This window comes from Equus caballus, chromosome 14 (assembly GCF_041296265.1).
Source record: "Equus caballus isolate H_3958 breed thoroughbred chromosome 14, TB-T2T, whole genome shotgun sequence".
Lineage (NCBI taxonomy): Eukaryota > Metazoa > Chordata > Mammalia > Perissodactyla > Equidae > Equus > Equus caballus.
This window is the reverse complement of record NC_091697.1, coordinates 102,303,865-102,321,813: the sequence shown is the minus strand read 5'-3', so window position 1 is coordinate 102,321,813 and position 17,949 is coordinate 102,303,865. Positions and strand designations below refer to the sequence as shown.

Genomic DNA, 17,949 nt, shown 5'->3' with positions numbered 1-17,949 from the left:
GCTCTTACATTTAGGTCTATGGTCCATTTTAAGTGAATTTTTGTGTATGCTTCTTAAAGTAGGCACCTATGGGTTTGTTCAAGGATCCTTACTGCACAATGTTCACCACATTTGATTATAAGTTCAAAATTCTTGATTTTTTTTCTTGTAGAGCAAAAGATGGGTGTCTAGCTTTAGGGCACTTATGTAACAAGCCCATATGTAATAACAAAGGCTTCCCCGTAAAAGGAAGTCCCAGCACAGGGATGGTTCAACATCTGCAAGTCAATCAACGTGATACACTACATCAACAAAATGAAAAACAAAAACCACATGATCATCTCAATAGATGCAGAGAAAGCATTCGACAAGATCCAACACCCATTTATGATAAAAACCCTCAATAAAATGGGTATAGAAGGAAAGTACCTCAACATAATAAAGGCCATATATGACAGACCCACAGCCAACATCATACTCAATGGACAAAAACTGAAAGCCATCCCTCTGAGAACAGGAACAAGACAAGGGTGCCCACTTTCACCACTCCTATTCAACATAGTACTGGAGGTGCTGGCCAGAGCAATTCGGCAGGAAAAAGAAATAAAAGGAATCCAAATAGGTAACGAAGAAGTAAAACTCTCGCTGTTTGCAGACGACATGATCTTATATATAGAAAACCCCAAAGAATCCATAGAAAAACTATTAGAAATAATCAACAACTACAGCAAAGTAGCAGGGTATAAAATTAACGTGCATAAATCAGTAGCATTTCTATACACTAACAATGAACTAACAGAAAAAGAACTCAAGAATTCAATCCCATTCACAATCGCAACGAAAAGAATAAAATACCTTGGGATAAACTTAACCAAGGAAGTGAAGGACCTATACAATGAAAACTACAAGACTTTCTTGAAAGAAATTGACGATGACATAAAGAGATGGAAAGACATTCCATGCACATGGATTGGAAGAATAAACATAGTTAAAATGTCCATACTACCTAAAGCAATATACAGATTCAATGCTATCCCAATCAGAATCCCAAGAACATTCTTCACAGAAATTGAACAAACAATCCTAAAATTCATATGGGGCAACAAAAGACCGCGAATTGCTAAAGCAATCCTGAGCAAGAAAAACAAAGCCGGCGGAATCACAATCCCCGATTTCAAAACATACTACAAAGCTACAGTGATCAAAACAGCATGGTACTGGTACAAAAACAGGTCCACAGATCAATGGAACAGAATTGAAAGCCCAGAGATAAAACCACACATCTATGGACAGCTAATCTTCGACAAAGGAGCAGAGGGCCTACAATGGAGAAAAGAAAGTCTCTTCAACAAATGGTGCTGGGAAAACTGGACAGCCACATGCAAAAGATTGAAAATTGACCATTCTTTTTCACCACACACCAAAATAAACTCAAAATGGATCAAAGACCTAAAGATTAGGCCTGAGACAATAAGTCTTTTGGAAGAGAATATAGGCAGTACACTCTTTGACATCAGTTTCAAAAGAATCTTTTCGGACACTATAACTCCTCAGTTGAGGGAAACAATAGAAAGAATAAACAAATGGGACTTCATCAGACTACAGAGCTTCTTCAAGGCAAGGGAAAGCAGGATTGAAACAAAAAAACAGCTCACAAATTGGGAAAAAATATTTACAAGCCACTTATCCGACAAAGGGTTAATCTCCATAATATACAAAGAACTCACACTGCTTAACAACAAAAAAACAAACAACCCGATCAAAAAATGGGCAGAGGACATGAACAGACATTTCTCAAAAGAAGATATGAATATGGCCAATAGACACATGAAAAGATGTTCATCATCGCTAATCATCAGGGAAATGCAAATCAAAACTACACTAAGATATCACCTTACACACGTTAGATTGGCAAAAACATCCAAAACCAAGAGCGACAAATGTTGGAGAGGTTGTGGAGCAAAAGGAACCCTCATACACTGTTGGTGGGAATGCAAACTGGTACAGCCACTATGGAAAACAGTACGGAGATTTCTCAAAAAGTTAAAAATAGAAATACCTTATGACCCAGCCATCCCATTACTGGGTATCTATCCTAAGAACCTGAAATCAGAAATCCCAAGAGTCCCTTGCACCCCTATGTTCATCACAGCATTATTTACAATAGCCAAGACGTGGAACCAACCTACATGCCCAGAAATGATGATTGGATAAAGAAGATATGGTATATATACACAATGGAATACTACTCAGCCATAAAAAAAGACAAAATTGGCCCATTCGCAGCAACGTGGATGGACCTCGAGGGTATTATGTTAAGCGAAATAAGCCAGTCAGAGAAAGACGAACTCTATATGACTCCACTCATAGGTGGAAGTTAGTATATTGATAAGGAGATCAGATCGGTGGTTACCAGGGAAAAGGGGGGGTGAGGGGAGGGCACAAAGGGGGAAGTGGTGTAGCCACAACATGACTAACAAAAATGTACAACTGAAATCTCACAAGGTTGTAATCTATCATAAGATTAATAAAAAAAAAAAAAATGGCAGAACAAAAAAAAAAAAAAAAAAAAGGAAGTCCCAGTTGCTCAGAAAGTACCTTAAGAAATCTATTGATAACTTCCTACAATCAGTCCCTTTAATTGTCCCTGTATAGGGATATAACTATCTTGAACACAAATTTTTGGCATATGATACAATTTCTTCCTCAAAAATATGTGTACCAAAGTGGGCTGGAGGAAAAAAAGTGTGTTTTGTACGTTCGTGACACAGTTTTCAGCAATATCAACTGTGTGATACCACTATCTTGTAGAATAAATCACGGCCTCATCAAACTCATAAAATGGTTACAAGATTGATTATTGCTATATTGCCACATGTGTTAGCTTCTATCTTCTCTATGGATCTGTATGTAAGTAATATCACAAATATTGTAGTATTTCATGATTCTTTTGTATATTATACTGTTCCAAAGTTTCATTTCCATGCAGCCAAAGCACTAGAAAGGGGACAGTGTCAATTGCTTCCCTAGTTTATGGTCTTACTTCCAAACACTTCTGAGGGCCCCACTCCCATGCAGCACAGCATGGTCTTCAAGAGCATAGACTTTCAGGGTTTGCTTCTCAACTCCACAAATCACTGGCTCTATAAACTTAAGCCTTGTTTTTCTCACTAGCAGAATGTGGATAAAAGCATCAAATAAGAGGGTTGTTATAAGAATTAAATGAGGCAACACATGTAAAGCACTTGCAAGGTGCCTGAGATATGTTAAGCGCTGAATAAGCTGGATGCTCAAAAACAACACCACCTTTCATTGCAAAATGTGGATCCTGCCTCTGCAGAGAGAGGAAGAATATCACCACAGATACGAGACTATAACCTGAGACACAAACAAAAGAACAATATAGAAATCAACGGAACATTAATATTTCCATCCATTCTTCTTGCTGGCAGGAATCCCCCTTATGAAAGACCCTGGGGTGCCTGTAACTTTAATCTCTAAGATATGTTGTGATATTCTCTCCCATGTGAGAGTTTGTTTTTAGAAAAGTATCAGTGTCAAATATCGCTACGCCACACAGTCTACTCATTATGAATCGCATATAAAAACAATATGTTGCAATCTGTTATCTACAAGTTTTCCTTATTTTTTGGTTTAGGCAGATGGTATGGTTTAGCTGTATAAGCAACACTATCTTCACTAGACTGTTGATTCCATTTGTGGAATGAAAATCTCTGAATAATGACTGATGACGTTCATGGGAAATGATTTTTCAGTAATCACATAACTTCATGAAGTGCGCTGGTTTTAGGTGAACCAAGGTAATGGGTGTCTTTATTATGGCAAATGGTTGGGCTCCAGGCAGACAGGAACAAAGCGAGCTCTCTAGTTAGCTTCTTTAAGGTCGGCACCAATGGGACGGTTCAAGAATCCTGCCTGCACAATGCTCATTGCCTTCCCCAGCATACATTAATGGCCATGGCAGTAAGTAGACAAAGAACTATGTAAAGAACAAGAACTGAACAATGTTGTTCACGTTGACCACTTAATGACAGAGACTTACCTCTAAACCAGTGAAAAGGGCATGTGTCACGCATGCCTATGACAATCACACTGGAGTTATTTTGGGGGCTGGCTTATTTTGGCCAGGCTGGGTAAAATAGTGGCTACCAATTACAGAGCACTTATTACACACCACATAACCTTTAAACGCTTTACATATGTTATCTCATTTATCCCTGGACACTATGATGTAGATTCAACCTCGACACAGACATACAAGGTTAAGTGACACATAAGATCATATGGTTGAGCAGGTAACAGAACTGGATTTGGAACTTGGGCAGACTCACTCCGAAGTCCCCACTCCTAACCACTATGCAATTGTCTCCTTAGTGAAATGTAGACATGGCCTCAGAATCTCCTTGAATATATTATATTTTCACTCATTTAGCTTATTTCTAAGGCTCCATTAATACCTCTATTGACTTCAAATGCCTCTATTAACAAAAGAGTTAATTGTTCTTCTCCATCCTCTTAAAGACGGATATAAAATGGTATACAGTTCATTGGGTCTGATCACATTTCAGTATTCAATTTTAATTTACCCCAAATTTCATATTTTCTAGATTAGTTAAAAACAAACAAACAAACATACAGGGCAAGGAGACCCTGATCAGTGACCAGTTTCCAACATGTTGTAAATATTTTCTAAGAGTCTACAGTTTCAGACACTGAGATCACAACACTGTCCATGTATAAATAGAGTTTCCAGTTTTTGACTTTCATTTTCCAACTAGTTGAAGGGTGGGGCAGTAAAACATTTCCCATAAATAAATGAAATGCTATTACATTCCATACTCCTTTTACCATGAGCTGCTGACCATCTATTATTAAAAAGACACACCCTGGAGGGCAGTATCCAATCTTTAGAAATAGAAATAGCCATGGCATTATTTTCTGAGATGAAATTTTGAAAAAAAAATAGTTACTGATTAAAAAATTCAAGGAACACCCACAGAGTAACGTCCATCCTGTTAAACCTTTTTGTAAGCTTCGTCATCTTTGTTATTGTCCTCACTTCAAGCTACTGAGTTGTTACTATGTGCCAGGCACTGTGCTAAATCTTTCAACATATTCCTTCCCTAAACCCCCACACAAGTGCTTCTGAGGTTGGTACCACTAATGTTACATTTCACACATGAGGAAACTGATACTTTGAGATGTTAAGTAACTTGCCAAGATCACACAAACAATAAATGGAAGGGACAGGATTTGACCACAGAGTTTACATTTTTAACCATTATACTAGTGAAATTCCTTACCGGACTTATTTTTTTATGTGGGTGTGGGTAATACTGAGTTTGCATAAATCCCATGCTCCCCAAAAAGCCATTTGAACATGCAAACATTACCATGAATAAAGAGTTTAGGCATGGAACCTATAAGATTTTGACTAAATCTGGAGAGGAAATATGTAACTTAAATTCACTTGATATAGAAATATATGAGAGAATTTTTTCATGTACATTTTTATTAAGGAATCTTATTAAATTTTTAAAGTAGGCAACTTAAGAAATCAGCAATATTATAAAAAGTAACTGAATCATACCCTTAATATAATCTTTTCCTGTTCATTACCGTAAAATAATTGGTAGGACTTCTGGGTTGGTATCTGGGCAAACCAGCAGGGCTTAATATGCCTTTCTTATTTCCTTTTCAATTTCCATTAAAATGCCCATGAAGAATCACAAAAAGATGAAAACTGGCAACAGTGTCGGAAACTCAAGACGAGACCAGATGCCAAAGTCCTGAAGGGCTTCTCACCAACGCCAGTGCTGAGGAGATTAACAACATATTCCTGGATTCCACCACAAGAATCAAAACCTGATCCCAAAGAAAACAGGAAAAGATGGATTCACTTTGTTCACCTCTGGCTAGAGGACTCAGGGGCTGCACCAAACAAAAAGTGGGCAACGATCTCCCGTTAGCCGTCTTCAGAGCTAGCCCATCGCGCCTTTGTGCCCTCACCCCAGGCAGCAGGGCTCTCTGTGTGCACCCAGGCAGCAAACAGCAGACCACATGGGAGCAAACAGAAGAAACTAGGTGTGACGTGTAGCATCCTAGAAGCCACCTAACAAAAATGTCAGAAACGACCCGCAGAGCACTATACTCTGTGTACATAAGGTAGGAGCTCTTGTGTCAAAAAGAGTAAAGTAGGGAACCAAAAAATAACACACCATTCCTTCAACATGTTGCTGCAACTTAAAAACATATCTACACTCACTTGGCAGCCTTTGAACGCAGGGTTAATACAGGCCTGATGCCTGGTGGATCAGAGCACTGGCTCCTGGACAGGCACCAATTCTGGGAGAAGCAGATAAAGAACAGGTGTCTTTTGGGAGGTGGATGGTAAAGGAAAAGGAGGAAGAGGCAAGAGATCAGGGTCCTACTGAAACGACACAGTATCAGAGTTGTAAGCAGGCAGATCAGAAAGACAGGGGAAACGCTGATGGAAGAAACTGCTCTTCGCTGTACAATGGAAGAAGGTGCTTGTGAACTAAGATAAGTTAAACTACCCAAATCCCAGCCCCACAGATCGTCGCTCTTGAGGGCCCAGGAAGAGCTAACACATGTAAACATGAACATCAACAACGACAAAAACCAGCATCCAAACGAAGTTACCGTGGGAGTTAAAAAAATAGCGAATGAGAATTCAAAACTTTTGGCAAATGAAAACATTCCCCTACTATGGAAAAAAAAAAGCCACAAAGCAGAAGAAAACTCTTACACAATATTTCAACATGAATTAAATATAATTAAATCAGCAACTGCCAATACAAAAAATACCACAAATCAAAAACTTAAAAACTCAGAACTAAGAGAAGAAACTAAAAGACAAAATCTCAGAAATGAAGGGATGTTATACAAAAATAAAAGTCTATGAAAGCATATAAAGAACACAAGTAAAATGAGAAAAGATAATTAATTCAAAATAAGGAAAAAATAGAGAAAAAGGATCAGAGAGAAATTGATAGAAACAGAAGATAAGTAAATAAGATTCAATGATATCTGTAATTGGAGTCCCTGAAGAAGAAACATAAAACAATGGAACATAATATTTAAAACTATAATTCAAAAACCTCTAAAATAAAAGACCTGAATGTACAGATTGAAAGAACCCACTGTGTATCTGAGAAAACCACCCCAGCCTGGTCACCTCTGAGACATATCTAGCAAAAGTCTTAGACTTTAAATAATAATAATAGTGATGATAAAAATCTTCTGGGCCTCCAGGCAAAAGGACCAAGTCACTTGCAAAGGAAATCAAATCAGGTTGACATTAAACTTATCAACAGGAACATAAAAAACAAATAGAGAGTGGGATAACATTTTCAAGGAACTCAAGGAAAGAAAGTATAAGAATTTTATATCAGTTGAACGGTTTTTCAGTTATCAAGGTTGTAGAAAATGTTTTAATAGGCATGCAAGAATTCAAAGAATCCTGATAAATCTATTAAAGAATGAATTCCTCCAACTAAGAGATAATTGGGAACACTTTAGAAATGGACAAGTGGTTAGCATGGAACATGTTATTGTAGATCTAAGACTAAAACAAAATTGTGGAGAAGAATAGAAGAGCAGTATTATATATGTTATATGCTCTGACAAAATAGAAATAACACAACTAAAAAAATTGGAAGAGAAAGGCAAGAGAGAGTAAAGTTGAATAAGCTAGTTGATTTCCTTATATATAGTAAGTGAGAGTCAAAGATGCCATTTAAAGCTTACAAACCAAATAGCAGAATCTAAGAAAAAGAGGGGCTAAGAGCATTACATAGAGATACTAGTATAATGGTGAACACTCGAATAAAATAGAAATCATTCTAAATATTAAAAGAACAAATAAAAGGTCAAAGATAAAAGCAAATACAGCATAAAACAACACAACAAAGCTAAGAATGAAAATGCCAGTCATAGCAATATATATTAACTTTACTAAAATGAAATATTTTCTGACTGGATCACAAAGAAAAACCTAACAACTACAAAATACACATTCTTTCCAAGTCCACGTGGCATAGACACCAAGAAAGACCATATGCGCAGCCAAATCTCAAATTTAAAAGGATGGAAATAATAAAAAGTACGTCCTCTGACCACAAAAGAATTAAACTAGGGATCGATAATACAACTAGAGAAAACCTGAAATATTTGGAAATTAAACAAAACACTTCTAAATACATGGCTCAAAGAAGAAGTCACCATTTGCCCCATTCTCAACATTACACTTAGCAATAATTTTGACACAAATTCTACCATATCAGACACCAAGATGGCAGTCTCAGGTTTCTTTTTGTTTGCAGGTAAACCTGGTACACTTTGCTGTGGTGGTACTTACCAGAAGTAAATAAAGCAATGTCTACAGAATCTTGAGGAGAAAAGACTGGCAAGAATTCTTTGTCAAATTATTGTTTATGTTTGAAGGTATCGGAAAGATATTTTCATATGAAAAGATTTTAAAAACTCATCATTTATGTACCTCTACTAAAAATTACTTTAAAATATTAACCATCCAATCAAAAGAGTAATTAAAATTAGGAACTGAAGAATGGGAAAGTTAGGTAATAAAAGGAGTGTTGGTAACATTAAAGGTAATTAAACATACAGATTAATATGAATAATTTCTCTATATGTGATTACAGATTGAACGCAGAAGAAAAAACTCTTTTTGAAAAGAAGATTTATAATATTATAGTTCAGAAAGCTGGGTCTACGATCCCAGATTGAATTAACAAACATTTGAAAGCAGAAAATAAGCAGGAAAATATTATCAGGAAATAAAGACACAATGACATTTTCTTTCTTTCTTTTAATTTTTGGTGAGGAAGATTGGCCCTGAGCTAACATCTGTTGCCAATCTTTCTCTTTTTTTCTTTTCTCCTCAATGCCCCAGTACGTATCTGTATATCCTAGTTGTAAGTTCTCCTACATGCTGCCACAGCATGGCTTGATGAGCAGTGTGTAGGTCCATGCCGAGGATCTGAACTGGTGAACCCCAGGCCACCTAAGGGGAGCGTGTGAACTTTAACTGCTACACCACCAGGCCGGCCCCCACAATGACATTTTCTTTGGGTACTTTTGCTTCCAGCCAAGATAGAGTAACAGGCAGACTGGACTTACCCTTAAAAAAACCCAAAGAAAAACAGACAGAGTATATGAAACAGTTTTCAAAAGATGGAATATAGGCAAAGAAGAGTGATCTCTGAGCAATAGGAAACAAGGCAGATGAGTCTTGGCGTTGCCCTAGCTGACTGTCTTGAGAGAGTTTCTAAGCCATGGTGCAGGGAAGGGGAACTGAGGCACAGCCCAGTGGACTCCCTGAGTTGAGGAGACAGAGCTGAGGCTGCAGGAAGATGAAGGGAGCTGAAGTTCATAGGACAGAGGACCAGAGAAGAAAAGGCTGCATACAAAGAGATTTGCAGAGGGCCCCCTCAGACAATTTAGCTGAGTAATGATCAGATGTATTTAAGGGAACTACCCAAAACTGGGAAAGAACCATCCAAAAGGATGAAAAGGAACAGTGCCCAGCATTCACACAGGGTTGGGAAGAGCACCAGTTCCCATGGCCAGAATGGAAAAACTCATAACTCAGAGGGCGCTGGGTAGGTGACCAGAGAGGGTTTTGACTCAGTAGTGGGGAACAGTTGGCAAACACTGAGTGCTGCTCTGGACCTGCCTAATGAATCATCAAAGCAAGCCCAGAAGACTCAAACTGTCTCCAAGTAACTGCATCTCAGAACGAAGCAAGATTTATAACAACACATAAATACCTAGCACCCAACAAGGTAAAATGCACAACATCTGCCACCAAATCAAAGATCAAAAGTCATGGAAACATGCCCCATAATGAGGACAATAATCATTCAGTCACAACCAACCAGAAGTGACATAGCTGTTGGAATTAGCCGAAGACTTTAAAACACTTATTCTAAGCGTACTCGGTATATTCAGGAAGTTGAGTAGAGACATAGACAATATAAAAAAGACCCAACTTGAGCTTCTAGAAGTGAAAACCTACAAAGCATGAGATGAAAAATATACTGGATGGAATATACTGGATTAGACACTAAGAAAAAAATCAATACACTTGAAGGCATAGCAACAGAATCTATCTAAAATGAAGTACAGAGAAAAAATTATTTTTTAAAAAAATGAAAAAAGTATCAGCTAGCTGAGGGCAACTTTAAATGTCCATGTTAGAAGACTGAATAGGTCCATTCTTCTCAAATTATGTTCAGTTTTAATCTCATTCAATCTAATTTATAAGAAGCTTTTCTTTGAATATAACAAAATAATTGCAGACTTCAACAGAAAAAATAAAAAAGTGAGGCCTGCTAAGAAAATTTTGTAAAGGAAATATAATGGAAATGTGAATGACTATTTCTACCAGGTATTTAAATAGACTCTAAAAAGACAAGGATTACAACAGCGAGGTGCTAACATGACAACAGCTAAGTCAGTGGACTAAAACAGCGGGCACCAAGACAGATCAGAGGACTAATAAGAACCTAAAACATAATTAAAGGGTAGCACAAAGTTTTCACTAAAAAGGAAATTTTATTCAATAATAATAAAAATGTTACTCAATAATAATTATTCAATAATTAGTCCGGGTTGTTTTGCTAACACTTGAATTAAAGCACCATTTTAGCTCAGTGGTTCTTAACCTTTGGCTCATTGACTGTCACGCTTCATTAGGTTTCATGGGATCTGTGAAAGTGGGGTGAAAAGTGACTTAGTTTTCCTTCAGCTTTCTTCTTGAAACTAAATCCGTAGGGGGGAAGAAGTCTTTATAAACCCATATTAAGTCTTTAAGGTATTTTACATCATCAGATAATATGTCATTGTCACCACTGTCATGTTATAACATCTACAAGAGTTTCCCATTGATGAGAAAGAAAAACATTCCTACCATTGTGATTAGGAGGTCCGCTCTTGTTTATATTAAGTTTAATTTTTAAAAAAAGAACCATTATAAAGTATGAATCATTGGAAACGTCTTGAAGCAAGGTATAGGCTGCTTATCAAGTTGAAAAGCAGAAAAAACATTCAGAATGGGAAAGAGCTTGGAGAAGCCACGTACCCTAGAAATGACAAACACGGTCTGTGGCTGGGAACAGAAGAAAAACTGAGGCAGTTTTCTATTGAAAATAACGTCACCCACTCCAAAATTGCTATTTTGAAGCAGGTCTAGGAAGAATCGATAACTAGGAAACAGCTAGTGAACCTCTGACGCTCTCGGCACGCCAACTCTGGTTTTCATCCATTACTGCCATTCCTATTTCATGAGACCCCTGTAAGACTTTCAAAAACTACCATCTTGAAAATGGTATTTCCAAGTAAATATCTGACTGGAAAAAACGTTTCAGAACTCTGGGCACAGAATAAGTGTCTCTGACATTTGGCTGTCCATTTGTTTTTGCTGCTTTGGAAAAGAAACTCCAGTTTTCCACTTTTGGAAAAGTGACTGGTGGCTTTCTCTATCAGCAGGCACGGGTGCCAAATGTTCTGCCACTGCTACTGAATGAAGGCTTTCTCATGCTGCAAGGAGCATCCACTTCATCAGGCTCAGGGGTCTGGATCATTTTTTCAGGATCTTTTATCAAGAAGAATAGTTCTTTCTTTACTAAACAGAAATTTGCTGGATTTCCACAGGAAAGTCTTGAAACGCTTGATTAAACTTTGGTTAGAAATTTTACTTTTTTTTAAATAGAAAAGGAAAGTCTACTCTCAAATGGTTTCGCATACTTGGACAATATTTTTGGCCTCATCTATTGGTTAGAGCCCTGCCATCAACATTATGTATGCCGTTCCACAATGGGGAGCTCCTGTTCTGTAAGGGATTGGTCATTAGGAGTTCAGTGCTCTCCTAACACCAAAGAAAGACCTCCTGCAATCTGGAGTTAAGGGTGACCAAACTTTTTCCAATTTTTCTGCAGGCAGGAGACATGTGCCAAACTCTTAAAGGTTACTTCTGATCAAGATAATCTGAAGATTGAAATACAGATTTATAATCCAAAATTTGGTGATACGGACGAACATCAATGACTTGGACTTTGCCAAAGATAATAACCTCAGCGAACTGGGGGCAGAGGAAATTATTCAAAACGAATTCAACTGTTTCTCAACTCAAGCCTACCCTCACTTGGCAAAGTGCGCTATAGAATTTTATTCCATTTGCTATTGAGTGCCTTTACAAGCCAGGGTTTGCAATGCTTTTGCCCCCAAAATAAAACAAAACAAAAATCAAAAGTGACTGGATGTCAAGCATGACACATATGCTGTCAAATTAAAACCACTCAAAACTTTCTCCTCCTTCGAGTCAAATCTCAACAGCCTTCACGCTGACAGCTGGTGACAAGCTGAATTGAAGTTCAAATTTTGCTTTGCTTGGAAATTTTTGTTTTATTTATTTTTTATCGTGAAGTGGGTGTTAATTTTTGCATTAAAAATTAGTGAGAAAGGCATAGATTTGTAAAGAATGTTTTTCATACTTTTCTATTTCTAATCACATAGAAAAGAATGTGTAATCAATGTTTAATATCATAAAAAATTCTATTTAAATTTTTCTGCGTGTGTTTAGGTACTTTTTCTCTGTAAAAAAAAAAATACTTTATTTTAGGGAATTTCACAGATTTCAGAGTCTCAAAGAGGTCTATGATTCAAAAACCTGGGGAAAAAACACTCCTCTTTAGATATTGACCTCACATAACACACACATCATCTCACAATTATTTAAGAATTATAAGGAAGAAAATCAAACCACAACAGTTGGAAGAAAATATAGATAAACATTTAGCACATTTCAGGCTGAGAAAAAGCTTTCTAAATAGAAAACCACAAGAAAAATAAATAAAAAGTAAAACGGTCCTTCTCTAGCTCAATAATTTAATTTCAAATCATTTATATCTAAGGGAAAAATCCAAAATGTAGACAGAGGTTTCACGAAGAAATTATTCATTACAGTGTTATTAATAAAAAATGAAAATCAGCCTAAGTTAAGGCAATGGTTAAGTATATCAAGATACACACATACAGTAGAATGTGCATAGATGTGTGACGGGGGCCTGGTTGGGAGTTGGGAGCAATGGAGACTGGTGGTTTGAAGGGTGAGTACTTCATCTAAGGAAGACAGCAACTACGTGACTTCCGCTGTCGTTGGCTTTGTGGAAATGTGGGCCCTGTGTTGCCAGGCTTTCCCATTTTATAAAACTTTTTAATTGGAAATAATTTCAAATTTACAGAAAGTTGCAAAAATGAGAAACAGTAAAAGAACACCTATGCCCTTTACTCAGATTATTATTAATATTTGCCTCCATTGTCTTCTCTCTTTTTTCTGAACCATTTGAGGGTATTTACACATATCATGGCCTTCTACTCCTAAATACTCCATTGTCTATTTCCTCAGAACAGACACTATACTCCTTTGAGGTAGGGCATCAGGAGTGGGATGAAGAAGGGAGAGCACGAGGAGGTCATGTCCTCGTGGCCGCCAGTCAATGAGCCACTACCCCTTGCTTTAATACCCAGCAGGGATTGAAAACTGTTACACTAGACAATTGTCATTCTGTCAGTAAAAACAACACCTCCAATATATGTACACTTGTATTTATTTATAAATTGGATATATATAGTAATTTACTAATTTTATAAGGTCCTAAAGGACCTTACAAAACATTTACTTAAAAGAGGATGAGATCAAATTAAATACAAACACAGGTTTTAAAGTTTCCTTCCTGTACCCTCGCAGGTGTGTGTGTCCCACGTTGGGGGCCACTGTTCTACACCGTGGTGGCGGGACAAGAAGGAACTGCGACCTTTTCCAAAGCTGAGTCTGGGTTCTGCTCCCCAGGTCACACCTCCTTCGTGTCTACCAGCTGTCTCTATCACAACACACTGTTTCATCGCCTTCATAGCGTTCATCACTCCTGGAAGTCATCTGCTTATTTGTGTTTGTTGCCCCACCACACACACTAGCATAGAAGCTCCATGAGATCCAGGATCTTGCCTGTCTTGTTCCTTCCTAATTCCTCCACACGAGAACAGGGCTGGGTGCACAGCAGGTGCTCATTAGACACGTATGCACAGCTGCTCCCTGGCTCACATCCAGCTCTCTGCCCCTGCTTGGTGCTCCATTCTCCTAGCAGGCAACAGGGCAGGTCCCCTGACCCCCTGCAGGAAGCAAACAACACCCTATCCTTCTTAGCCCAGTTTCTCCACTTTAAAGACCTCCTGGAGAAGGCGAGTGGCTGAGGACAATCTTGCTCTTCAAGTAAACACAGGCCTGCAATCTCAAATCCAGAAGCTAACATATATATCAGATTACAGAATTTCTAAAGGCATTTCTTTTCAAAAAAATCATTTATTTGTAAGCTGAACTATCACTTCCGTACAAAAGCTATCATTCTCACTCAATGGCATCAAGCTGTTCTCGGAGCTTCTGTCCTTGGAGGAAAGAGAGACAGATGTGCAGGTACCTGATGGTTTTCCACACGTTGAAGCCGTCCAGAGGCTTGGTGCCATTTGTGCTTCCCCCGGCCAGCTTCACCAGAGTGGGCAGCCAGTCGGAAATGTGGATGAGCTCCCGGTTCTTCACACCCTTCTGTTTCAGCAGGGGGCTCGCCACGAAGCCCACGCCTCGAACGCCTCCCTCCCAAAGGCTCCATTTTCTTCCTCGAAGGGGCCAGTTGTTGCCGCCCGCCAAAGTCTGCCCTCCATTATCTGAAACACAATTAGGTCTTGGCATGAGCACAATGTTAACTATTACATACTACACTGAAGGACAGAAGACTTCGACGCATGTTTCAAATGGTGCTTAGGAACTAAAAAACAAAGCTCCTACTTAGCCCCTTCCAACGACCCCCCTCCCATCCTCCACTACCCTCCACTACAGAGACATAAGCAGAGGGCAGCATGGCACATATCTGACACAAAACCCTTCACTCCTCCATGGGCAGGGCCACTGAAAAGCAAGGAGGTCCCCTGAAGGTAAGTGCGTGGGAAAGAGCCCTGTGCTAATCAATGACCAGGCTTCAAATGCATGCGTGCAACTGGAGTGAATCCAGGTGAGCTGAGCCCCTCCTGGTACACAAAAAGCGACCTCTGAGTGGGTATCATTTAGTGACCCAAAGCTCCTGACAACTGGGGACAGCGGACCTTTTTATTTCCCTCCTGGAAAAATTTTCTAACATCTAAACTGGTAACTGAATTAACATTCTACTCTCTGGTGATTTGAACTCTTTCTTAAGTGTGAAAGTTGAAGATTTCGCCAGTGGGCTAAACGTCTCTGTAAACAGAGCAGTTGGGTGGAAAAAGTAATTGCAAGAAGAATTCCTCCCTTCTTGAAGGGACAGCAAGACAGAGTTTCATCACGCGCTGTGTGCCAGGGAAGAGAAGGTTTCACTTCCAAGACAACCGAGGGAATGGAGGACACTGGAGAAGCCAAAGGAGAAGTTATAAGAGTGATTTAAGCTAAGTATCTTACCAGCTGGTGGGGCTTAGAGGTAGACATTAAGTTGGACTGTAGAAAGTAAAAAAGTGATATTTCTTGTGAACTGAGGTTGTAGAATCATATCATCTCCAAAAGTATGCATACATTTAGGTGACTTCAGAGACACCTTTTAAACGACACTCATTGGCATTTACATTATACTTCAATTAGGTTTTTAAAAGCCATGTTATCCAAATGAACCACAGGAGGGCAGTATGGCAGACCTGCTCTATAGAACATTACATATAAAAACCTAACACAGAAATCAAGATCTATCAAAGCCACAGGATACATGTGGAAAGAAAGAGAACTAGCATTTGTTACACACTCCCATGCACCGGACACCACTTTAATTTCACACTGTCTCTCACATAATCTGGAGTCTGACAGACCTGGAATTGAAGCCTGATGCCAGCCACTCACTAGCTGTATGATCTGGGGCAAGACACTGCCTCAGTTTCCTCATGTTTAATGTGGAGATAATAACTCCAACCTCATGTATGATGGGAGAATTAAATGACCCCATTTATGATAATTGTTTGGCTGGTTCCCTGGCACAATCTAATGCTCAATAAATGGTAGCTAATACTCACAATAACCCAAATTGTCTAGTATTATAACCGTTTTTTACCCCCCCCCCCCCCATGAGATTTGAAAAGGCCAAACAGCTAATAAGTAGCAAAGCCAGGATTCAAACAAGGTCTGTGTGACTCCCCAGGTACCTTCCACCCCCACTGTGCCATGCTCCTGATGTCCTTGGTGTAGAGTGGGTTTTATACCTCTAGGCCACATAAAGCTTCACTTTCCTATGAAAACCATAAGCACGGTCAATCTCAGCAAAGTGCACACTCGTCCTATGACACAGCAGAAGGAGAGCTCCTTCAGGGTGATAATTCCCTTTAGAGGACCCCCTGTTGCTGGTAGGTAAGAAATTCAAGGCTCTACTGCCCAAGAGGCTTCTGATCAAGCTCTTAACACACCAGTTCCTGGGTTCTTCTCTGTGCCTTGTGAAGGGGGGGAGGAGAGCCTTGAGCTAGATCAGATGAAGGTAACAATTCTTCAGCACATGGGTGGGTGACTATCCATCTCATCATTTGCTGTTGCAGACTGACAAGAACCTTTCCTTAAACTTCACATCTTTTCTTGACAAAAACCCAAGGCCCAAATAATCACCCAAGCCAGTTTATTAAATACACATTCTATTTCACACAAGCAGACCTGCATATTGAAAACAACGGACACCATCTTAGACAGAGGGAATTCCCCCATGCTCCTCATACTTCACCAACTATCAGCCACCCATAGCCAACGTATCAAAACTTAAAGCAGGCGCCATTCATGTGATACAAAAACACACTGGAAAGAAATGTTTACACTCTATCTATGAGGTCAAGAATAGCTGAGACAGCGATATTATTTTGCTCCGTTATCTGGATTGCTATAAACGATGCTAACTCAATCCTTGTAGAAGATGCCTGCTGTCTGCATTTTAAATAGATACACTCCCTTGAAATATTATATAACGTCTCCTTCAGTTCCACGTATTTGTTACTGCTCAATATAAAAATGTTGGATGATGATGGTGGTAGAAATAAGAGTGGGAGATGATGAGGATAAGGGTGGCCAGGTCTGGAATCTGATTCTAGGAGCAGACCTTCAGGTATGACTCAGAAAGGAAAATACTCTGGGCTGTAAAGAGAATTTGGCCATTGCTGCTACTGTAGGAGCTGGAAGATGTTTCTACACCTTATTATGGGAGGGCACCGATGCAGAGAGCATGGCTGTTTTTGCCATTAGCTCATGTGATGTTTTTGCCATTAGCAATGATAAGCGATTCTACCATCCGTTATCCATGTGGCTTCCTCCACTATTTTTTTGAGAGCACTCCAGAGAGAAAGCACTGTTAATTGACACACCTGCAACTTGTCCCCCGGGGCTCCCCTGTCACAGAGCCAGCTGCAGACTTGGCTGCATGAAGAGGGCAATTCAGCCTTGCTGGGGGCTTGTATATCCACAGGTGGTGCCCGGCTGACAGTTGCGACTTATCAGCAAACGGGCAGAATCACAGACTTAGGCCTTTGAGAAATAGGGCGCCATCCATCAGTTCTAGTACAGTCTTGCTGGTATTTCAAAGAGTTGGACATAAAACTGATGAGAGTAACAGCAAGAACAAAATCAGCTCATTTGAAACAAGGTAGAAAAGGGGTTTCTTATATTGCTCACTTAAGTCTGACATAAAATTCACAAAGACAATAGAACCACCACCATTTCAAATATGTTTCTTTTCATTTTCCCTCCTAATTTTCTTTTGGGTAAAAGTTAATTTTTGTTCTTGTTAAGAATTAATTTTCGAGAGGAATTTTTCTTGTTTCATTTCCTAACTTATAAAAAAACTTACAAATCAAAATAAGATGATT

The 17,949-nt window shown here is 38.9% G+C and overlaps 1 protein-coding gene across 1 annotated transcript in view; it reads right to left on the bottom strand.

Annotated features, from left to right (window-relative positions):
* ARSB (arylsulfatase B) overlaps positions 1-17,949 on the bottom strand; it is a 167,307-nt gene that overhangs the window by 75,285 nt on the left and 74,073 nt on the right. The window contains exon 5 of the mRNA XM_023618116.2: positions 14,520-14,763. Coding sequence (XP_023473884.1) covers positions 14,520-14,763 — 244 coding nt within the window. The remainder of the gene's footprint in view (positions 1-14,519; positions 14,764-17,949) is intronic.